Here is a 25123-nt window from a genome sequence, read left to right as displayed (position 1 = left end):
ATAATCTGCAGGGTCTCTGGTCTGATTCCGAGGTCCTAATCCATTTTGAGTTTAGTTTCGTGCATGGTGAGAGATATGGGTTTTAATTTCATTCTGTTGCATATGGATTTCCAATTCTCCCAGCACCATTTGTTGAAGAGGCTATCTTTTCTCCATTGCATATTTTTGGCCCCTTTGTCTAGTATGAGAAAATTGTATTTATTTGGGTTTGTGTCCGTGTCCTCTATTCTGTACCATTGATCTACCTTTCTATTTTGGTACCAATACCATGCCGTTTTTGTTACTATTGCTTTGTAGTAGAGTTGAAGATCTGGTATTGCAATACCCCCTGTTTCACTCTTCCTGCTAAGGATTGCTTTAGCTATTCTGGGTTTCTTATTCTTCCAGATGAATTTCATAATTGCTTGCTCTATTTCTGTAAGGTACACAATTGGGTTTTAATTGGAATTGCATTGAATTTGTATAGCACTTTAGGTAGTATGGCCATTTTGACAATATTAATTCTTCCTATCCAAGAACATGGAAGATCTTTCCATCTTCTAAGGTGCAGAACCCACATTTTTAATAGACATATCTGGTGACCAGGCTGTTTGGTTTAATTAATTCTCCAGTGCATTTTTCTTTTATTAGCTTATTATCCATTATCTTTTGTTACTACTGGGCTTTCTCCTGATATTTAGCATTTGTAAAACCTGTCTCTGTATTTACCCTCCACTGTAGCCTCTGATTTGGTCTCTCCTCTTTTGATAAGGAATGTTGTCACCACCTATCAGCATATGGAAGCTAGAACCCTTTGAGTTACCAGTAACTGCTCCCTTTTAATGACCATTTCTGTTTATTCTTTACTTGCAGTGCCAGCTAGTGCCTAGGTCACTGTCCTGACCACCTCTGTGATATTTCAGTAGGTGCACTCCTTTGTGTGATTTAGGATGTTACCCAGAGGGCATCTCCTTAGGCAAGCCTTCATTGATGGTCATTCTCCTCTCTGCAGTTCATACAAACAGAGCAATCTAACCAGTCAGCTAATATGTGATAAATGAAGGAGTAAATCAAATGATTCAGGTTAGTGTAGTTCTTCTTTATACCATTTATATTATTTTTTTTTCTCAGACATAGACTGTATTAAGTACAAGTAACTTTAAAAAGCGGAGTCAGATGATTCATAAAAAGTATGGGAAAAAAAGTAAGAATCGTAGAGACTTCAGGTCTCCACCACTTGGATTTGAAATGCATTTCTTAGCATTTAATCAAGCCTTTGTGTTTTAACTTCTTAATATATAAACAGGGACAATAAGACTTATCTCTTTGGGTGGTGGTGAAGACTAAATTAGGTGATGCACAGGAAGATTCTGGCCTGATACTTGGTGTTGCTTCTTTTCCTTTAGAAATTATCAGCAACTACCAGAATATTATGATGACTTAAGAAATTCATTATTAAAAAATTGAGTATGAAAGCCAGGTGCAATGGTACACATCTGTAATCATAGCAACTCAGAGACTGAAGTGGGAGGATTGCAAGTTCAAGGCCAACCTCAGTAACTTAGAGACCCTGTCTGAAAATAAGAAATGTAAAGGACAGGCTGTAGCTCAGTGGTAAGGCAACCCTGAGTTCAATCCTCAGTTGAAAGGGAATGGGGGTGGGGCAGGAGAGCAATGAAGAGAGCCTTTATTTTTTAAGTGAATTGGTTTTACCACTTCTGTATTAGGATATATTCTGAGCACCTCCCTTATTTAAGTGTGGTAATGATTGATGATGGTATTTTATTTGATTCTTTATCTTCCTTATTTTACTACCATTTTTCATGGCAAATAAGAATCGACAAACCATTTAATTAAGAATAAGAAGAAATAGAGAACATTAGTGTGATAATAAATGTAATATTGCTAGTAGATAAAGTGTAAACTTATCTTGCATTTGCGTGTCTTCAGGTCTATTGGAAGACTACCTTTTCAGTTTTATCTGATGCTTACCTTCCCCCTCTCCCCAAATGTACACTTTAGCCATTTATCCTTCTCCTATCTAACTTACTCTGATATCTCTGACCTTTGCACTACAGACCTCAGGACCAGTCTTCCCCTGCTTCCCCCAAATCCTGAGACATCCTGGTTTTTCACTGTTCTTTGTTGTTTTCCTTCCTCTCAACTGCCATAGCAGGGAGGTTATATCTGCACAGCTTGATTCCCTGCTTTCCTGTCAAGTGCTTTTTACATAGTACCCTCTTGTCCACAGTGTTCTTACGGCCATCATAGTAAGTACAGGATGGGAAAATTACATGGTAGAGAAAAGCAAAACTGCCTGATTAAGTAATGCCATTACATACTATAAGACAGTTTTGGGGAAACTGAATTATCTTTTTAACAACCTATAAATTACCCATCACAAGAACCTAGGGAATTAAATAACTGTCTTCTTTTCTTTTAGATAAGACTTCCATCTTGTATTTTAATTGTTTAGCAAATGAAAACATTTTGTTATTTAGTGTTCTTAAAAGTTTTTGAAAATCTGTAGCATTTAAACGTGCAGTAGAAATGTTCTCATTAAGATGAAGCTGACAACTAAAAGTGTGTTAAAATGAATTTTGTATATTGATGACTAATGAATATTTGAACTGAGTTATGTTTCTACACAATTTCATGAATTAAAAAAAATATGTTGAAACCAAAGACTTGAAATGTTTGAGAGTGATTTTCATTTATGCATGTTTGTATCATTGAGTTCCTATTATATTGAAGCACTTTCAAGACACTTTGTAAGTGATAAAGTGAAGAAAACAATCACACTCTTCCACTCCAGTTTTACTAGAAAATCCAGGCAGGCCACCCGGCATCTCCCTCAGCACTGGACATCTTACTCAAAGCCACTGTCATTTCTTTTCTCCTTACTGTCTTCCCACAACTCTCTCTGCAGTGTGTTTTCCATACAGTAGCCAGAGTAAAGTTTTCTGGTATTAAAAAGTAATATTAAAAAATACTTTTTTAAAAATATTTTTTTAGTTGTCAGTGGATCTTTTATTTATTTATATGTGGTGCTAAGTATTGAACCCAGGGCCTCACACATGCCAGGCAAGTGCTCTACCACTGAGTCACAACTCAAGCCCCTTAAAAAAAAGTCTGATAAAATAGCTAGGCGCAGTGGGGCATGCCTGTAATCCCAGTAGCTCGGGAGGCTGAGACCGGAGGGTTGAGAGTTCAAAGCCAGCCTCAGCAAAAGTGAGGTGCTAGGTAATTCAGTGAGACAATAAAATACAAAATAGGGCTGGAATGCGGCTTAGTGGTGGAGTGCCCTTGAGTTCAATCCCTGGTACCAAAAACAAAAACCCCCAAAACAAAGAAGATCTTATAAAATACTTAAACAAAAGTAATAGAAATATAGGAGATTTTGTAGAACTTTGTGAATATATGAGTACAAAAATTATACCCTAGTTGAAGATACTATGATATTCCATGTAGTCAAATGTATTAAAAATCATGTTTTAGAAATATTTCCAACATTGTAAAACAACATATTCTTAAGAGTTAAAATAAAAACAGAAAGTCTATGCAATATATAAACCTATTATGAAGTAAAAATAATAAAATTAAATGCACCCAAAGTTCATATCTGTTTATGTCACTTCCTAACTTAAAAGTCTTCAGTCTCTTCCCATTGCTTTTATCATAAAATCCATAATTATTTTCATGTCTTAACAAGGTATTAGGTACTTCTTCAACCTCACCTCTGGCCACTTCCTGATCGAACACAGTGTTCTAATATCCTTGGTCTTCATTCCTTGACCTGGCGATTTTCTTCTTGCTTAGTTTTTATTTTTCATTTAACCTACTATCTTGCAAACAGGTGCTTAACATGAACTTGCTAGATAAGCACCAAAATGTGAATAGTGGCTACCTCTCTTTAGAGTGCTTATACATGCCATTCACTTTATATACATATTTTGTACTTACAACATTTTCTGTAAGGGGTATTTACTTTTTAATCATTATAAGAAAAAAAAAGCATATTATAGGATTGGAGAGCTTGGTAGGCAAAACTGAGGTAATTAAGAGGAACTTAGAATTAGGATTTCGCAAGCAGATTCAAGAATTTGCTCAGAAAAATCAGTTAGGCAAGCAATTGTGTTTAGGTCCTAGGGTGAAGGAGTGTTGGGTTAAGGAAAGCTTGTCTATCCAGAGCTGAGCTTTCCTATACGGTAGCCAATAGTTACAGATGGCTATTCATTTAGATTTAAACTTAATCAGATCAAATTAAATAAGAAATTAGTTCCTCAACTCTACTGGCTACATTTAAAGTGCTCATTGCCATACGTGGCTCATCATATAGTGACAGTAGAGTTATAAAAGTTTTCTATCATCACGGGAAGTATGTCACAGGAAGTATAGAAACTAGGATTCTGGAGAGTATGTATTAAGGAACAGGAATCTGAAAGAGAAGAAAAGAACAAAAACTTTGGTAATGAGGCTGAACAACATGAATCCATATTGTGAGTTTAGATATTGAACAAAGTGACATAGCTGGAAGAATTGCTCTTTTGTCAAAGGGCTGCGGAAGCCATGCAAAAAATTATTTAAGATGAGTAACACAGCTCAAACTGTTATCTGTGTTAAATTGTACACTCTTTCCTGTGATGTGATAAATGGTTTCAGGGAGGAGGGGGGCCTGTTGCAAAGATTTCATGGGGCAAGAGTGAGATAACCCAGTCCATGAAGGATTATTACTAGATTGTATGGGCAGTGGCTAGAATATTGAATGTGTATCCTCTCTTTTTTTTTATTTCACTTCCTTCCCTACTGTTAAAATATAAAAATAGCATCTTGATAATAATGCTCTCACTCTTACAGGGTATAGGTATATTTTGGCATCTCTTTTTACATAGTAAATAGAGTAAAAGGCAAACAACTGGGTTATTCAAACTGAGAAAAAAAGTAAAATTCCTTATCTTGCATTTTATTGTGTTAAATTGTTTTGTATTCTTTAAGCAAATATGAGTCAAATTATAGATACAATGTGTACTGGAAACAATCAAAACATGTATATGGATACTATCCCAAATACATGGAATGATGTTAATATGCTTGCAGCATAAAGCCATTTTGGTTAGACGATTATAATAGCAACTTACTTGTACTTTGGGTGAAATGGTAAGCTAATGATGTAGCCATTAATTTGAATTTAGCAGACATTTTAAATATAGGTTTCTTTTACAGAGACAAAAGTTGCAATTTAAAGCTCTTTGGTGGTCTAAAAACAGCTTAATTCTGTAGTAGCATGGTAATAAGTACTAATCCAGCTTATACAGTGATTGTAGTATGTCATGTTTGTGAAAGATTGTCCAACTGCTTTCTCTGGGTTTTATGTTAATTTAAAAATATTAAACATAAAACCTTATAACATCTTCATGCTGAGATAAACTGTTCAATTTAACTTATGCTCAAGCAGCAGCTGTCAGGAATTATCTTGTTCCTAGTGGTTTTTGCTATCACCTTGTGCCCTTTCCTGCCAGAGACACGCCATGAGATGATAAAGTACACCTTGTTAGGATTTATTGCTTAAATAACACCTGAGGCAAGGTGAACATTGGTAGCCTAGGGATTAGCTGCTGATTGACTAATGCCATTCATTGTGTAATTATCAACTTTAAAAAATTGATGGTAGAGGGAAAAGTAAAAATTGCCTGTACTTGCATTTCTTTTGTGGACATCTTCATCATTTCTTTGGGGTGTCAAACTAGAGATTTGAGAAATTGCTTATGGTCCAGTTTAAGCACCATTTTACAAATAATAAAGTCAAGAGAAACACTTTAGTAATGATGGAAAGATAACTGAATACTGTTTCAAGATTTATTATAAAATTACAATTAATTTTCTTTTAACAATTCAACTGAAGCAGGTGTTCGAGTGGGCAGTCTTATCAAATGGTTAGTGCTATGAAAATCTATATCATTTCTCTTCTGTAGTGCATTCATTATGTGGGAGGTTTTCTTTGGAAGGCTTTGTTCTTTATTATGGATCAGCTGGTGAGTAGGGAAAGGAGAAGGGGGCATGAAGAAAAAGTGGAGTGAAGGATTTGCCTTGGTTAAACATTTGCTATTGATGGTCCACTCTGAGGACAATCTTGACATATGATATTAATGACTGGATATGTCAAGAAATGCATAAGCAATGGACTCGTTCTTTATGGAATGTAGAATTTTCCCTTCTACTTAAGTGTTATTTAATTCATATTCCCATCAAGTCTATAGTTTTATAAAGGTGTAACTCACCAAGAATTTGCAATAGGGCAATGAATTGCATATACCCAATTCATTCAGATCAATCAACTGCTAATGTACATTTTGCATTTCTCTATGTAGTTGTATACACATAAATGTTTATTATCAGAAGAATTTTTACTAAATGTTGTAAGAATTAGTTGCAGACATCTTGACACTTCACATGTAAATAATTTGACATGAATCTTCTGAGATGACTGCAATAAAAGCATTATATTTAAGAAACTTGAGATTGATTACAATCTAAAATCTTAATTTCAGACTGTATTCACATTTTCCCTGTTGTCCTGATGATGGCTTTCATTCCGTTTTTTTTCCCCCCATTCCAGTATCCAAGCAAGGATCAAACACTGAATTTTGATTTGGAGACTCTTTATTTTCCTTTAATTTAGATTTTTTTTTCTTGTATGACATTGATATTTTCTGTTCTCTAGCTCAATTTCTTCACAAGCTATTTGTCTGAATATTGCCTCACTGCCAAATTCAGATCAGGTATTTTCAACAGGACTATTTCACTGATGATTTTTACCTATCTCAGTGCATCATACTTGGGAATACATGATTCCTCTTTATTCCATTATTGATCATATTGTTTGATAACTTGGTTAAGCTGGTGTCTACCAGATTTCTCCTTATAAGAGGTATCACTTTTTTCCTTTGTAATTAATGTCAGATAGAGGCTGCATTTAATGTATTTTTCTGCTCTGTGTGTGAAAAACATTGAGGATTTAATAATTAAAAATGGGAGTCATTGCTTACAGTGGTGTATGTAGTGGGGAGGGGGAGGTAGAATAGATGAGGAGGAAGATGATTCAATAAGTAGACCCACAGTGGCTATCCATTCCCCTTTAAGAAAAATATTAATTGATTGAAATTAATATTTTATTGTTTTTCTCCAATAAGGATCAGATTTGTAGGTAACCAAATATTTCAGAATTTTCGGTGTAAGTTTTAGAAAGGCTTATACTTGGTGATGGTGGTGATAGGGATATCTTTGAATGAAATAGGGACAATTTATGACCATAATTTTACTGCTTCCTTTAGTTGTATATAGATGAACAGTTTAAAAAAATAAATACACTTCCTTGGTAATAATTTTTTTTTTTTTTAACTTCAAAGAAATAAACCATAACATTAGTACAGCAAAGTGGTTTAAAGAGGGATTGCTAGCTTTTGGTCTTATGTGCTTCTTGTATGCCATGAAGAAGGCACTTGAATTCCTATTTATGATATATGCACTTATTATGTCATCATTCTTCTTGTGTGAAAGGCTAGTGCTGCAGATCATATAAACACCTGAAGTTAGCTATTTGGCTTGTCAGCAAGCAAGGATTTATAGTATTTGTAATCATGGTAATAACAAGGATGATATTTTCTATTTATTAAGTACAGATAAAAGCATTTGCAATGTAAGTGGTCCACAACCAATTCAGAGTTGTGGTGTAATGAAAAGCACTTCAGGCTTAGAAGATCTGCAGTCTCTGCTTTGCCACTTTCTACCAGTGTGATCCTAGAAAAAAACAAACAAAACAAACCCTTAACTTTCTTGAACCTAACGTTTTTAGAATGGGAATTCAAGCTCTAATGGTCAGATATGCTACATTATGTTCTAAAGATGACTTTCTGTTAAAATTGTGCCATCTAAATGTCCCCAGCTGCTAAGGCATGGTTTTCTTTCCCTCTGTTGTATCCATTTGTGGTAGGTATCTCATTAGGGATGCGTAGCTAGGTTGTCCCTGACTATTATTGCTCCTTTCTGATTGTTCCTCTGATACTTTGTGTATGTCAGCATCCATCCTGGTAAGTTGTCTTGTTCAGCTTTTCTGTTCTTGTTTCAACCATGTCACCTACTAGACATTTAAGTAAATGCTTGTGGAATGAAAGAGTGAATATATACTTGTTTTTATTTATAAACATGCATAGAGATATGCTTTCAGTAACATCTAAAAACAAGGCATCAATTTTCCTTTACCTCTTATCTGTGCTTTATATAAGGAATTTTTTGAGTGTTTATCTGGTGCCATTAGTAGTCTAGTAATGAAGAAGAAAAAAAATAAATATTTTAAAAAATACAAGAATTATAGGATACTCTGAAAAGGGGTGAGAAAAAATGCCAATTGAAAAAGACCACACTAGATAAGTCTACTGTGTAAATCAAAAGGGTTTATGTCATAACATGAACATGTACCATTCCTGCTTATATATTGAGTTTCAGTAGTTGGTTGCATAAAGAAGTAAAGTGTAATGAAACTGGCAAGCAAAGTATTCCCCAGTCAGCCTTATCTTTGTTCCATTTGTCCTTCAGATAGAGCTTTTCTTGCCGTTTTCAATAAAATCCATCTAGGATTTTTTTTTTTTTTTTTTTTTTTTTTTTTGCATCTCTCAGTAACTGAGCTGAGAAGACCAATGAGATTCAGGGCTTTTATAGTTCTTAGCAACTGCTTTTTAAGAGATCAAAACTTAGAATGCTGCTACATGGTATTAGGGCTCAACTATTGATGTGTCCCTAGAGGGGATATGTTTTTCTTGGGATGGGAAGAGGAAAGAGGAGAGAAGGGCAAAAGATGACCCCTTCAAGCATGCTTGGGACAGTAAACCCTAATTTCTTTGTTTCCTAGGATCCTCTTTGCAAGTTCAGTGCTTAACCTGACTGAACTGACTGCCCTTCGGCCTGACCTTGGGAAATTGAAAAAGATTCTGTACTTCCATGAGAACCAGTTGGTATATCCTGTCAAGAAACATCAAGAGAGGGATTTTCAATATGGTTACAACCAAATTCTTTCATGGTAGGTATAGGTTGCATCATATTTACCCCTTTGCCATCTTTTTCTTTATGGGTGGTTAGCTTTTAAATCTGGAGACCTACTATACACTTATAAACACCTTTAGGGAGGTGCAAATGTTTGAATATTCCTTCCATAATAGCAATTACTTGTGCTTCTCTAGTATATATAAGATCACAGCTACTTCTTTTATAAAATACATAAATGTAACAATCTAATTATATATTGAACTAATTATCTAACTGTAGATTTCCAGCATTCAAAGTAGAATCAAAAGGTTGACAGGGACCGTCACCCCTTGATCCCATAATTTATTGTTTAAAACATACTTTTAGAAAGGGCAGTTTGTGAACTCACATTTACCAACTAATTTCACTGTATTCAGCTATAATAAAAATAGAAATTTACAGAGAAATAAAAATTAAAATGTAATAGATTGAGAGATGTGGCCTCCCCTATATTTTTGGTTGTTTTCAAGGCAGAAAACTATGGAAAAGGGAAAACGAATCTGTGTGTTTTTCCCCTGCATTGAATCTTCTGAAATGACACAGCCTTAAAATACCATGACATTTCAAAGGTGAGGGTCCTTTTTCTACTGTTACTTCAACAAAGTAACATCTCCTGATGCTTAGTTAATGAAAGAAGTTAATAACAACTCAGAAAATGGCCTTGCTGTTGTGTCCTAGTCACATAACTACATGCATCAAATGGACTTGGTTGGCAGGGATTGGTACGTTTTACTCACCTTTATTAACAGTTATTAGCAGTTAGGATTGATGATGTGTTTAAGCAGACCTTCAACTCTTATAAGTCAGTTCCATTGTCTAGTTGACATAGAAACAACTGTATGGTAATAATTCTGTGTTTTGAGCATTTCGTAAATGTTTTCCTGCAATCATTTTTACAAGCTGCTTCAATTGTGAAGTAGCAGTGCTATCAAAATAGAGTGGAACTGCTTCACGTCAAATGTCTCATAAAAAAGCAACTGTTTTAAAATTTCATAATAAAATTAAAATACTTTATTTTATATTGAAACAAAGGGAAATATGTTTTAAAAATGAAAATAAAATCATTTTGTGCTTTATAAGTATGGAAAACATTTGTAATATTCCTATGATTTCTTGAATTAGCATCATTCTGTTCTTCAGATATTGTGTGTTTATTACCCCTGAGAAAACACTGGGGAAAAAATTAAGTCTCTTTTTCCTTTTATGGGTGGCTTTAAAGTTAATGGAAGTTACACCCATTCATATCAGGAAGCAAATGCACCAAAAAGAATATTTTTGTAAACAGTTTTGCATCTTTAACTTAACCTACACTAAATTTTTAAGAATATAAGTGGTTGGGTTTTAGCTTTCTACCCTTCGGGAATAGATGTCTAAAACAAGTTTCACCTCACTCTCCTCCCCTCTTTCATAAGAAATTGGTTTTACTCTCAGGGAATGAGTCTGTAAAAGCTTGCACACAATTTTTCAGCATTTCTCTTCTCAAGAGGGTAAACTGATAGACAAGCTTGGAAAGAAAGAAGTAGACTTCATCATCATTTGGCTTCTTAATGGGAAAAAAATGGCTCACGGTTGTCCAGAGGAAAAATAAGAGTGTCAAAAAGCACTTGTTCTTATTCTCTTCAAAAAGTATGACTCCCGCTTTCTCAAATGTTTCTTTAGTTTTCTTGCTGACTTCTGCTTTTGTTGGCACTGTCAGATTTCTTCCTTGACTGTGTGGCAGTTAAGGACTTTAAAGATGACTGACATAAGCACTCACCTTAAACAGAGGTTTCACTAACCCTCTGACTTATGAACACATGTCGTAACTGTATATTATGACCTGTGGGTCGCTATTACAATATGTGACATATGATGAAAACAGGCTAGCTGTAAAACATCCTTCAGCTTTTGGTGTATTATTATATTGGTTTCCTTATTGCTTAGTGTTATGTCAGCACTTCTATGACTTTCTTTTGTTTTATCCATGTTGCAGTCATTCCTGTTCTCCCACATTTGCACTAGCTAGGAACTTAAAAAAAAAAAAAAAACTTTTATGCAAAAGGAATTTTGAAGGGGAGGCATGTGGGTCCCAGTTAAGATTTTGCTCATTGGTTTTTTTTCCTTCTACTGGGTATTAAAAATAATAAATCTGGCTATCTTAGTAAGTATGATAAAAAACAGTATTTACTAAGGCATTCCTATCCCTGCTATAAGCTCTGCTTATTTTATTGTTTAACAGTCCTATGGGCTTTGATGTTTTCTTTTCAGCATTATTGATCTTTCATTAAGGTGAAATAAAATTGCTGTATCTGTTTATATATATATTCTTTCATGGAAGTGTTTGGATGCATTTCATTGAGATTCAGTGACACTGAATCATTGGTTAAATGAAAGAGGTCATTTTCAAAAATCAAAAGAGTGATTTTTTAAAAAGATCATACTACACATTCAGGTTCTATCCAGCTCGTCCGTGATTATCATTTTGTTCATTGGTGTTCAAATAAATATTACAGGCAATCTGGAAATTGCTGACATGCTTTATCACACAAAATTTTCTTTCATGCCTTTTTATTTTTTTCAGCTTTTCTTTTTTAATGTTTTTATTAGTGCATTATAGTTATAGGTAATTGTAGGATTCATCCTTTACAAAATCATAGAGACAAGGAATATAATTTGCTCTATTTCAGTCCCAAGTACTTCCTCTTTCCTTCTCCTCCTACCCTCCGTCACATTTTCTTATAAAAATATATTTTATATTATTTTTGTTTTTTGCAAAATATTAAGGAGGAGCACAGTCTGTTTGTCAAAAGCAACAACCAATATTATATTTGTTTTGTTTAATTCTAAAAGTTATGATATAGTGTTCATTTATAATGCATTCCTTTATGTAATGAGTAGGACCAATGATATGGATTTCTGGATCCATTTCCACTAATTCATTCAACTTCTCTGATGACCCCAAATATAATATAGTGAAATAAGTTGATTTATAGAGATATTATTGCCCTTCCCATGTAATTTCAGAACTTTGAAAAATATAACAGTTTCTTAAAGCAAAAGCTAAAGCAGAGAGTACACTTACAGACTTTGACCAAAAATGTGTTGAAAATACCACAATTTAGAATGAATTCTCTATCTAGCATCAGTTCTCCTTGAATGTGTGGCAAGATGTCCAGCAAACATTCTGTTCTCAGTATTGCAGTATAAAACAATGTATATCACTGACAGAGAAACTCAATCTTGGCAGATGGGCTACAATTAGAAAGTTTTTTCTAAACTAAATATTGTGGTTAATGTGGAAAGTTCCTGGCATTATGGGGAAGCTTGTTTTGGTGTGAAATCCCATGTGATTCCATTGAATCATTTAATTTCCCTGTTGTCTTTCCTTCCTCTTGCCATCAACCCATCTTCCCATGGTACAACACTAATGAAACTCACTTATCTAGTAGAGACATTTTGAGAGATAGTGATGGGAAACGAAGTGTTCTTTGCAATCCTGAAGTGCAGTGTAAACGATAATTAATACACAGAGGTTTTAGGCTTCTAAAAATCACTCTGAATGAATCTGAGTTCATCATTTGCATTGTTTTCCTTTATAGCCTAGTGGCTGATATGGTGGTTTTCAACTCAGTTTTTAATATGGAGTCATTTCTCACTTCTATTGGAAAATTTATGAAGCTGATTCCTGATCACAGACCCAAGGATCTGGAAAGCATCATCAGACCCAAGTGCCAAGTTATTTACTTTCCCATCAGATTTCCTGATGTGAGCAGGTCAGTGTATTTGACTCTGTTTTCAATATTGTATCATAAATTACTTCTCAAATGTGTAGAAATCAGTGTTTTTCCTGCCAATTTTAACATTTTGGCATAAGCATGGTTAATAGAGAGTTGAGTTGTTTCTCAGCATACTGTGTGTTACAAAGACTTTAAATAATTGTGTGTCTAGTGAATCACTGAGTGGTTAGTTTAGATATTGAGTTCTTCCTTTCTTTACTCTTATTTATTTCTCAAAATAGGCAGCTTTGGCTTTTAAGACTTACTGTCTTGTTTCTTTGTTATTTGTTACAGAAGTCATTGTCAAGCATATTTCTCAACTTTTGCATCCAGCTGTAGGTCCACTGGTTTATATGCATAATAATAACCCTTTAAAAAAGTAATATTAAACCTCATTTCTTGGATGACTTTAATTTCCAAAGTTATTTTTTCTAATCTTTTTCTTCATTTTTATTATTTGTATTATCTTTATAAAGAGTTAAACCTTCCATATTGTGTATATACTTAATTGCCATTTCTCTTTCTCAGTTACTAAGGACATTTTTTATTACCCTTGTTAGTGGGCCCACCCTGAATTAGCAATGGATGATGTGGCTCTAAGGGAATGTTCTGGAATTCTTTTTCACTTTTGATTAAAACCTAGCAAAACTATTTTTACTACCATCAGGAATATTTCTCCCATGTGAATAGAAAGTTTTCTTCAGTGGGACTCACACTAGCTGGGCATACTGCTGTTTTGTAACTGCATCCTTAGAAGGAGTTTGGAGACAGCTGTTTCTCCCCCATCTCTGCAATGAAGGCAGGAAATGATTTAATATCCTTAGATGCTGTGCAGAAGGTCAGCATTAGCCACTATGTTCTAGATTTACTGAGTTCACCCAGGTTTTGCTGTAGGGTCAGTAGTCCTCATCTGCACCCCTAATGGTAATTTATGTGAGTGTCTTACTAGTTAGTATTTCATTGATGAAAAATCTGCCCATACCAAATCAAGTTAATGAGTCATAAAATTCAAGTTAGACCACTTTGCCCAATCCTTACTTTGTGCATTGTAGGAAACAGAAGCCCAAAGAAGTAGAGACTGGCTGGCAATCACCTTGTCATGGTCACAGACTGGATTAAATTTAGCCTCTATAATGTTGATTCTAATTTCTGTTTAATGTTAAAACTTCCTGTCATTATAGGTAATTTCTTAGTAACATTTCATGATTTATTTGCCTTTTTGAAAACTATAAAGCTAAATGGAATCAGGATCACAATCGTTTTTCAGGTGTATGTGTGTAAACTTATGTTTTTTCATGTGTGTGTGTCCATTAGTCCTATCTTCATATATTTGAGGGTTTGGTTCCAAAACCTACACTCCAGGGATATCAAAATCTGCAGATACTCAAGTTCCTTATGTAAAGTGGCATAGTATTTATATTAACATATGCACATCTTTCCATATACTTAAACTCATCTCTAAATTCCTCATAATACTTAATACAATATAAAGACTGGGCAGATAGTGGTTACATGGCATTAGTTAAGCAGTTATGACAAGAAAAAAGGCAGTGTATGCTCAGTACAGACATACTGCTCTTCTCAGATACTTTGGATCTGTAGTTGGTTGAATCCCTGAATGGGGAACCAATGGATACAGAGGACTACTGTATGTGTGTGTATAAATATATGTATAAGCATAGTTTTCTTATGTGTGATGGGAATATTTCAACTTTCGTAAACTCTTGTTGTCATACTTTATACCTATTATTAATGGGAACACAGTTATAAATCTGAATTTTTAAAATATAGGGTTTATTTTTTGAAATAAGTTTTTAAGTCGTTTAGAAATAGCAAAGGTACATCTTTAAGTGAGTAGGTGGTATAGCTTATCTTGTTACTGCTGTAAATTTCCAAATAAATAATGTTTTAAAATTCATTTATATCTGATATGCTGCTATAACATAATTTGTTTAATACACCTGTGGCAATTGAATAGTTTATTAATTTGAACCATATTACCTTAAAGGAATCTAGCTAAATAGAAGAAGGTTAAGAAATATTGTGGCCAAGATAACATTCATAAGCAAGGTCTTAGCCCAGAGTGTTATTTGAATTATTTTCAAATGGTAATTTGCTTTATATAACCCGAACTCATATAGTGTAAGTAAGTGATTATTTGCATGAATGACAATCATTCTAATGCCTGCAGTTTTAAAAGCTTATTATTTTGTTGAGATGTTGAAAAATATTTAGCAATTCCAAAGGCAAAATAACTAAGGTGATTAAAAAAAAAAAAAAAAACTTCTGAGTGCTTATTATCTCTCTGACTGTATAAAAACTATTTGGCCATGGTAAAATGGATTTAAATAAAAATAAAGCTGAAGATGGAGTTAAAACATTAATATAACAACCTATATGTAATATAATAGATATTAATCAGAGAAGAAGAAAGAACCCCTTTCCCAGCAAAATTAGTGAGGATTGATAGAGTTAATATCTGTTGAAACTCAGAGCATGTCAATCAGTGAGGCAATATTGGGCTTATGATACTTGCTGCTACCTATTACTGTACTCACCTATCCCCTGCCTCACTTCTAAAGTCTAGAAAAATAGTAATAAGAGAAAATATTCCCTTGAAAACATTTCAGTATCCATATTAAATATTTGGGGATTAGAAAGCTTTTAAAAAATTGTTGTAGTTGTAGATGGACAGCATGTCTTTATTTTATGTTTGTTTATTTTTTTATGCAGTGCTAAGAATTGAACCCAGTGCCTCATACATGCTAGGCTAGTGCTCTGCCACTGGCGCTACAGCCCCAACCTTGAAAGCTCTTAAATGCGTGGTCACATGTACATCTATTTCAGTCTTTTTTTTTTTTTTTTTTTTTTTTTTTTTTCATTTAATCTGTTACAATTTCTTCCTCTTCCTCTGTTTTTTTTTTTTTTTTTTTTTTTTTTTTTTTTTTTTTATTGTAAACAAATGGGATACATGTTGTTTCTCTGTTTGTACATGGCGTAAAGGCATACCATTTGTGTAATCATAAATTTACATAGAGCAATGTTGTTTGATTCATTCTGTTATTTTTTTCCCTTCCCCCCACCCCTCCCACCCCTCTTTACCCTCTATACAGTAGTTCCTTCCTCTATACTTGCCCCCCTCCCTAACCCTAACTCTAACCCTTCCCTCCCCCCCATTATGTGTCAACCTCCACTTATTAGCGATATCATTCGTCCTTTGGCTTTTTGAGATTGGCTTATCTCACTTAGCATGATATTCTCCAATTTCATCCATTTGCCTGCAAATGTCATAATTTTATCATTCTTTATGGCTGAGTAATATTCCATAGTATATATATACCACAGTTTCTTTATCCACTCATCAATTGAAGGGCATCTAGGTTGGTTCCACAGTCTGGCTATTGTGAATTGAGCAGCTATGAACATTGATGTGGCTGTATTTCTGTAGTATGCAGATTTTAAGTCCTTTGGGTATAGGCCAAGGAGTGGGATAGCTGGGTCAAATGGTGGTTCCATTCCAAGTTTTCTAAGGAATCTCCACACTGCTTTCCATAGCGGCTGCACTAATTTGCAGCCCCACCAGCAGTGTATGAGTGTACCTTTCTCCCCACATCCTCGCCAACACCTGTTGTTGCTCGTATTCTTGATAATCGCCATTCTAATTGGGGTGAGATGGAACCTTAGGGTGGTTTTGATTTGCATTTCTCTTATTACTAGAGATGTTGAACATTTTTCCATATGTTTGTTGATTGCTTGTAGATCTTCTTCCGTGAAGTGTCTATTCATTTCCTTAGCCCATTTGTTGACTGGACTGTTTGAATTCTTGGAGTAGAGTTTTTTGAGTTCTTTATAGATTCTGGAGATTAGTGCTCTATCTGAAGTATGATTGGCAAAGATATTCTCCCACTCTGTAGGCTCTTTCTTCGCATTGCTGATAGTTTCCTTTGCTGAGAGAAAGCTTTTTAGTTTGAATCTATCCCAGTGGTTGATTCTAGCTTTTATTTCTTGTGCTATGGGAGTCCTGTTAAGGAAGTCTGGTCCTAGACCAACAAGATGAAGATTTGGACCTACTTTTTCTTCTATAATCTGCAGGGTCTCTGGTCTGATTCCGAGGTCCTTAATCCATTTTGAGTTTAGTTTCGTGCATGGTGAGAGATATGGGTTTAGTTTCATTCTGTTGCATATGGATTTCCAATTCTCCCAGCACCATTTGTTGAAGAGGCTATCTTTTCTCCATTGCATATTTTTGGCCCCTTTGTCTAGTATGAGAAAATTGTATTTATTTGGGTTTGTGTCCGTGTCCTCTATTCTGTACCATTGATCTACCTTTCTATTTTGGTACCAATACCATGCCGTTTTTGTTACTATTGCTTTGTAGTAGAGTTGAAGATCTGGTATTGCAATACCCCCTGTTTCACTCTTCCTGCTAAGGATTGCTTTAGCTATTCTGGGTTTCTTATTCTTCCAGATGAATTTCATAATTGCCTGCTCTATTTCTGTAAGGTACGTCATTGGGATTTTAATTGGAATTGCATTGAATTTGTATAGCACTTTAGGTAGTATGGCCATTTTGACAATATTAATTCTTCCTATCCAAGAACATGGAAGATCTTTCCATCTTCTAAGGTGTTCTTTAATTTCTTTCTTTAGTGTTGTATAGTTCTCATTGTAGAGGTCTTTCACCTCTTTTGTGAGATTGATTCCCAAGTATTTTATTTTTTTCGAGGCTATTGTGAATGGGGTAGTTTTCCTAATTTCTCTTTCTGAAGATTCATCACTTATGTATAAAAATGCGTTGGATTTATGGGCATTGATCTTGTAACCTGCTACTTTACTGAAATCACTTATGAGTTCTAAGAGTTTTCTGGTGGAATTTCCAGGTTCCTCTAAATATATAATCATGTCATCAGCGAACAGGGATAGTTTGAGTTCTTCTTTTCCAATTCGTATCCCTTTAATTTCTTTGGTTTGTCTAATTGCTCTGGCCAGAGTCTCAAGAACGATGTTGAATAGAAGTGGTGAAAGAGGGCATCCCTGCCTTGTTCCAGTTTTTAGGGGGAATGCTTTCAGCTTTTCACCATTTAGAATGATATTAGCCATGGGCTTAGCATAAATGGCCTTTACAATATTAAGGAATGTTCCCACTATCCCTATTTGTTCTAGTGTTTTGAGCATGAAGGGGTGCTGAATTTTATCAAATGCTTTTTCTGCGTCTATTGAAATAATCATGTGATTCTTGACTTTAAGTCTATTAATATGGTGAATTACGTTTATTGATTTCCTGATGTTGAACCAACCTTGCATCCCTGGGATGAAACCCACTTGATCATGGTGCACTATCTTTTTAATATGTTTTTGTATGCGATTTGCTAAAATTTTGTTGAGAATTTTTGCGTCGATGTTCATTAAGGATATTGGTCTGAAATTTTCTTTCCTTGATGAGTCTCTGTCTGGTTTAGGTATCAGTGTGATATTGGCTTCATAGAATGAGTTTGGGAGGGTTCCCTCCTCTTCTATTTTATGGAATACTTTGAGAAGTATTGGAATGAGCTCTTCCTTAAAGGTTTTGTAGAACTCGGCTGAGAACCCATCTGGTCCCGGACTTTTCTTTGTTGGTAGGCTTTTGATGACTTCTTCTATTTCAGTACTTGAAATTGGTCTATTTAAATTGTTTATGTCCTCCTCATTCAGTTTAGGCAATTCATATGTCTCTAGAAACCTGTTGATGTCTTCGAAATTTTCTATTTTGTTGGAGTATAGATTTTCAAAATAGCTTCTAATTATGTTTTGTATTTCCATCCTGTCTGTAGTGATATTTCCTTGTTCATTCCGAATTTTAGTGATTTGGGTTTTCTCTCGTCTTCTCTTTGTTAGTGTGGCTAAAGGTTTATCAATTTTGTTTATTTTTTCGAAGAACCAACTATTTATTTTGTCAATTTTTTGTATTGTTTCTTTTGTTTCAATTTCATTGATTTCAGCTCTGAGTTTAACAATTTCCTGTCTTCTACTACTTTTGGTGCTGTTCTGTTCTTCTTTTTCTAAGGCTTTGAGCTGTAGTGTTAGGTTCTTTATTTGTTGAGTTTTACTTCTTTTATTAAATGCGCTCCATGAAATAAATTTCCCTCTAAGTACTGCTTTCATAGTGTCCCAGAGGTTTTGATATGATGTTTCTTTGTTCTCATTTACCTCTAAGAATTTTTTAATTTCCTTCTTAATATCTTCTGTTATCCATTCATCATATAATAGCATATTGTTTAACCTCCAGATGTTGGAATAGTTTCTGTGTTTTACTCTTTCATTTATTTCTAACTTCAATCCATTATGATCTGATAGAATACATGCTAGTGTCTCTATCTTCTTGTATTTGCTAACATTAGCTTTGTGGCATAATATATGGTCTATTTTAGAGAAGGATCCATGTGCTGCTGAGAAGAAAGTGTATTCACTCTTGGTTGGATGGAATATTCTATAAATGTCCGTTAAGTCTAAATTATTGATTGTGTTGTTGAGATCTATGGTTTCTTTGCTCAATTTTTGTCTGGAAGATCTGTCCGGTGGTGAGAGCGGCGTGTTAAAATCACCTAGTATTATTGTGTTGTGGTCTATTTGGTTTCTGAAATTGAGAAGGATTTGTTTGACATACATAGATGAGCCACTGTTTGGGGCATAGATGTTTATGATTGTTATATCTTGCTGATTTATGCTTCCCTTAAGCAGTATGAAATAACCTTCTTTATCCCTTCTGACTAACTTTGGCTTGAAGTCCACATTATCGGAAATGAGGATGGATACTCCAGCTTTTTTGCTGAGTCCATGTGCATGGTATGTTTTTCCCCATCCTTTCACCTTTAATCTATGGGTATCTTTTTCTATGAGGTGAGTCTCTTGCAGGCAACATATTGTTGGATCTTTCTTTTTAATCCAGTCTGCCAGTCTATGTCTTTTGATTGATGAATTCAGGCCATTAACGTTCAGGGTTATTATAGAGAAATGATTTGGTTTCCCGGTCATTTGGTTCATTTTTAAAATTTTGTTTATTTATTTGTTTGACACAACTTGTTTCCTCCTTTATTTGACAATTCCTTTAGGATAATTCCTCCCTTTGCTGATTTGCTTCTTTGTTTTTCATCTCTTCCTCATGGAATATTTTGTTGAGAATGTTCTGTAATGCTGGCTTTCTTTTTGTAAATTCTTTTAGCTTTTGTTTATCATGGAAGGATTTTATTTCATCGTCAAATTTGAAGGTAAGTTTTGCTGGGTATAAGATTCTTGGTTGGCATCCATTTTCTTTCAGGGCTTGAAAAATGTTGTTCCAGGACCTTCTAGCTTTTAGGGTCTGGATTGAAAAATCTGCTGATATGCGTATTGGTTTCCCCCTGAATGTAATTTGGTTCTTTTCTCTCACAGCCTTTAAAATTCTGTCTTTATTTTGTATGTTAGGTATTTTCATTATAATGTGCCTTGGTGTGGGTCTGTTGTAATTTTGTGTATTTGGAGTCCTGTAAGCCTCTTGAACTTGATTTTCCATTTCATTCTTCAGATTTGGGAAATTTTCTGATATTATTTCATTGAATAGGTTGTTCATTCCTTTGGCTTGTTTCTCTAGGCCTTCCTCAATCCCAATAATTCTTAAATTTGGCCTTTTCATGATATCCCATAGTTCTTGTAGATTCTGTTCATGATTTCTTACCATCTTCTCTGTTTGTTCAGCTTTGTTTTCAAGGTTAAATATTTTGTCTTCAATGTCTGAGGTTCTGTCTTCCAGGTGTTCTATCCTATTGGATATGCTTTCTATGGAGTTCTTAATTTGGTTTATTGTTTCCTTCATGTCAAGGATTTCTGTTTGGTTTTTTTTCAATATCTCTAACTCTTTATTGAAATGATCTTTTGCTTCCTGTATTTGCTCTTTTAACTGTCGATTGGTGCGATCCATCAATGCTTGCATTTGCTCTTTCATCTCATCATTCAATGCTTGCATTTGCTCTTTCATCTCCTCGTTTGCTTCTCTGATCATTTTAATTATGTACATTCTGAACTCCTTTTCTGTCATTTCTTCTGCCATGCTGTCATTGGGTTTTATTGATGTAACATCTAGATTTGTTTGCAGCATTTTCTTTCCTTGTTTTCTCATGTTGTTCAGATATCAGTGGACCGCTGAGATATTGCAGATTTCCTCTGTTGATTTACAATGACCCTGAAGATTTCTATATATATCCCCTCTTAGCCTTCAGTAGGCTGAAGTCTTGGAGGAGGTTGATAATGCGGTGCTCCACAAGGAAGCTGCCTCTCTAGGAGTAGTGGCCTTCAGGTGGGGTATATTCCCTGCTAGTGGGCAGAGGTGCCTCCACTTGTTGACCAATGGTCATCCAAAGGGGACCTAGGCTGTGGGCTGAGGCAAGGCCTGTTTGGGCCTGAGCCTCTGGTTTTACTGTCCTTGTGGGAAACCTCACCCAGCAGGGAAGACTCACCCGGTGGGGAGGTCTCGCTGGTCAGTTTCCTCCTAGAGGTTCCCCTCAATTTACATCTACTGCCTGGGCTGGGCTGCCTTCCTCTGCAAAGTTTCCAGGGGCCCGGCCCTACCTCCTGGGCCTGGGAGCCTCACCCTTCGCAGATGAATCTCCTTAGGCTGCCCCTCCTCAGAGAATTTGCCCATAGGCCTGGAACCTTCGCTCCGCCCTAAGCCTGTCTCTGTGCGGCTCTTCCACCCAGAAGCCTCCTAGATCCTGGGACCCTGTTCTGCACCTAATCGCCTGGCTGCGTGGCCCCTCCTCTGAGCAGCCACCTGTGGCCCCGAACAATCGCTCTGAGTCCCTGAGACCCGCCACAGGCCTCTTCCTCCAGACAGCTGCCCAGTATGCCGGTGCGGTCACTAGGAGTCCAAGAAACTCACTTCGTGCCTCCTCCTCCCACCAACCACCCGTAGCCCGGGGCAATCAATCACTCCGAGTCGAAGTGACCCTGCCCGTTCCTCCTCCTTCTCCAGATAACCCCCCCGGGTGTTCAGGAGCAGTCCCTCTAAGTGGCTCTGAATCCACGTGACCCGCTGCACGGGTCCTCTGGGCCACCGCCCGGAGCTCTGGTGTGGTCCTTCAAGACCAAGCGTCCCACCACGCTTCTCCTCCAGGCAGCCCCCCTGTGTTCAGGAGCTGTCACTTTAAGACCAAATAACTCACCACTCGCCTTCTCCTCTGAGCAGCCGCCTGGAGCGCTAATGCAGTCACTGCGAGTCCAAAGGACCCGCTGCGCTCCTTCTCCTCCTTCTCCTACTCCTCCGGGCAGGCCCCGGGGTTCAGAAGTGGTCAGGGTCCAAACAGCTCGCCACGCAGCCCCTTCTCTGGCAACCGCCTGTAGTTCCCGTATAGTCGCCCGAATCCAAGCGGCTGCTCCTCTTCCTCCTCGTCCTCAGGGCAGGCCCCGGGGTTCAGAAGCGTTGTTCTGATTCCAAACAGCTCGCCGCGCGGCTTCTCCTCTGGCAACCGCCTGCAGCTCTGGCGCAGTCTCTCCGAATCCAAGTGGCCACGCTCCTCTCCTCCTCCTCAGGGCAGGCCCCGGTGTCCTGAGTCCACACAGTTCTCCCCGCCTCTCCTCCCCCGGGCAGCCGCCGGAGCCCCAGTGGCTGTTCCGAGTCCCAGCGCTGTGCCGACCGGCCTCCTCTACGGCGCTCCAGCGGGGGGAGGGGCGTCTCGCCGGCAGTTCTACTTCACAAAGTTTCCTGCGTTCCGGGACCCCCGTCCCATCCGGGATGCCCCCCCAGGGGGTGAGAGTCACCCGGCTACTTTGAGTTGGTCCCAAGCGTCTCAATATCTCCTCTCTTGAATCCTGAGTTCTGGAGCAACACGTAATGCAGCCACCCTCTAGGCCGCCATCTTGAAAACCTCTATTTCAGTCTTGACTCCCACTTCCTAACTTCAGTTTTTGCCAGACCTGGAATGACCCAGAACCCAGGTTCTTTAATAGTCATTATTTCATTTAGCTTGTCACTTCATAGGGGTTCTTTAGAAATTAAATGAAATGAGGTTTGCCAAATGCCTAGGATAGAGCCTGGTATGAAATAGACCCCCAATAAAAGATTATTTCATCTTATTAACTTCCCTACCCCCATTAATGTATAATCTAGCACATCTGTTGCCTCCAAAATATAGTAAGCTATTCTCATTCAACCTCCAGACTTCTGTAATGCACACAAGAAAATAGAGTAGTACTCTGCCAAAAGGGTCACAGTCTAATACAAATAGAGAGGTTGGTTTATTTGTTTTCTTGTCACCTCAACTCAAATATTCTTTGACTTCCCCAGAATGTACCATCCATGGGTTAAGTGAACTTCTTACTTTCATTTTGGTCCTGTTTCTTCTTTATTTATCCAGCTTAACTTGCAAATTGCTTTATTATATTTATCATCTTGCATATGATCTCAACTATATTACATCCTTTGCTTCATGTTTGATTAGCACTTCCCTCCCCATGTCTGGTTAAATCCATTTCTTCGCTTACTTTCTACCTACACTCATCAAACTACAGATGACTGGAGAAAAACCATTTAACTGCACTTATTAGTGTGCTCTAAATTTATACTCCTAATTCCAGACAGGTCCTTTTGGCTACCTGCACACATACCACCTTTCCTCACATTTAGATGGCAAATTATACCTTCTTCTTTTTTCCTTTCTTTTCCCTTCCTCCCTTGACCCCTTTCTCTTGTAGAAACCTTCAATTAACAAGTCTTCCATGTTCATTCTCAGCTTGTTTGAGAATATAGAAGCATTCAGAAGGGAACTTCCATATATTGACACAGTGTATGCCCAGTTGTGCACTTCTGGGTGCAGATTCTCCCTCTTCATAGCTGTCCCTATGGATGAATCGCCCTTGGTTCAGTCTGAGGCCCCATCTCCACTCCTTTGCCGGAGCCCACGCTTCCCACATACGTGTGGTCTATTGTTTAAGGAATTTTTCCTTCTATATTATTCATCAATAATTTTTCTCCTTTTTGAATTATTCCTGTTTTCCTTTTCCCTGGTTCATTCTTATTAATATACAAAAATTCCATTTTTTCTTATATCTTTCATCTGTCTCTCTTGATTCCAGTTCTCCCTTCTGCTAATGCCTCATTTTTCTACTACTTTGGTATCAAAACCCACCAAAAGTGTTGTTTATACTTATTGCTTCCAATTTCATTTACACTGTATTCTCTCAAAGCTGTTACACTGACTTGTTTTCAAGATCATCAGTGAACTCCATGCCTCCAAATCCTGTGGTCATTCCTCAGTACACATCCTTCTTAACTTACCAGCAGCATCTGACACACTACCACACATTTTTTAGGTGACTTCACATGGGCTCCTGCTTCTTGGGCTCCTTGGCTAGTTGCTCCTCATCATCCTGACCTTTTAACGTTGACTACCTTTGGCACTGTGTCTGCTTAAGGAATTGTTGGAAGAAGAACCCAAGATTGAAATGAGAAGAAAATATAAGATTCAGGAGGGCAACAATGAGATGATTATCCTGTGGAACAAAGGGAAGACAGTGTAAAGATCTGATCAGAAGTGAATTCAGAGCATTGAGATTAAGTGAGGTGATGACTGAAAAGTGTCCTTGAGTTTAACAATTTCAGGGTTAGTGATACCCTCCACCCCCTGAGTTCTGTTAACTCACAAAAACTTTTTTTTTTTTTTAATATATGTGTTTTTCTGGTAGCCAGAGAAATTTAGAATTCAAGTCTGGTTGAGATATTTCTTTATGTCTGTCTCTGTCTCTTTCTGTCTCTCTGTCTCTCTCACACACACTCATACACATACACTCATGCACAAGCCCACAAACAATTCCTCATTTTATGGATGAAGGCACCAGTGTGACCCAGAGAAGCTATATGTCTTCTTGCAATCACACAGCTAAATACTGGAACTAGAACTCATATCTCAAAATCTCCATCAAGTGCTCAGCCCACCACTGATTGTTAATGCAATTTTCAGAGGTCTTGATTATCTGTTTTAGCTGACAGCACATTAGCAGCACCAAATTGGGGGTGTGATAAAGGCAGGCTCACTGACAGCAGTAAAAAGTGACAGCTGAGTGACAGCTTGACAACACGGGAGGAGAGAGATAAACTATTTAAAAAAATATATGGGAAGTGAAAAAACATAGCAGCCTGTAGCCATTCTATGTCAGGATAGCCAACTCTGCACATCAAATAACCCCTGCAGACATTTCTCCATGATTGTACAGCTTGTACATCAAAAGGATGACTGTGATTTATTAAGAAAGATTAAATGGTAACCAGTTAAGTTTCATTTTAAGAATGTAGGGAAATGTGTAAT

General features: G+C 36.7%; 1 protein-coding gene across 15 annotated transcripts in view; it reads left to right on the top strand.

The window, feature by feature from the left end:
* GTDC1 (glycosyltransferase like domain containing 1) overlaps window positions 1-25123 on the top strand; it is a 536746-nt gene that overhangs the window by 242175 nt on the left and 269448 nt on the right. For 14 of the 15 annotated variants that reach the window (XR_013763076.1, XM_079135660.1, XM_079135653.1 and 11 more), the window contains 2 exons: window positions 8885-9052; window positions 12636-12809. The exons of the other annotated variant lie outside the window; for it this stretch is intronic. Coding sequence is in view for 13 of the 14 variants with exons in the window: in XM_079135660.1 (XP_078991786.1) it covers window positions 8885-9052; window positions 12636-12809 (342 nt within the window). In the remaining variant the exon portion in view is untranslated. The remainder of the gene's footprint in view (window positions 1-8884; window positions 9053-12635; window positions 12810-25123) is intronic. 15 annotated transcript variants of the gene reach the window in all.

This window comes from Sciurus vulgaris, assembly GCF_902686455.1.
Source record: "Sciurus vulgaris genome assembly, chromosome: 3".
NCBI classification, from domain to species: domain Eukaryota; kingdom Metazoa; phylum Chordata; class Mammalia; order Rodentia; family Sciuridae; genus Sciurus; species Sciurus vulgaris.
The sequence above is the reverse complement of the archived record's forward strand: the minus strand, read 5'-3'. Positions and strand labels throughout refer to the sequence as shown.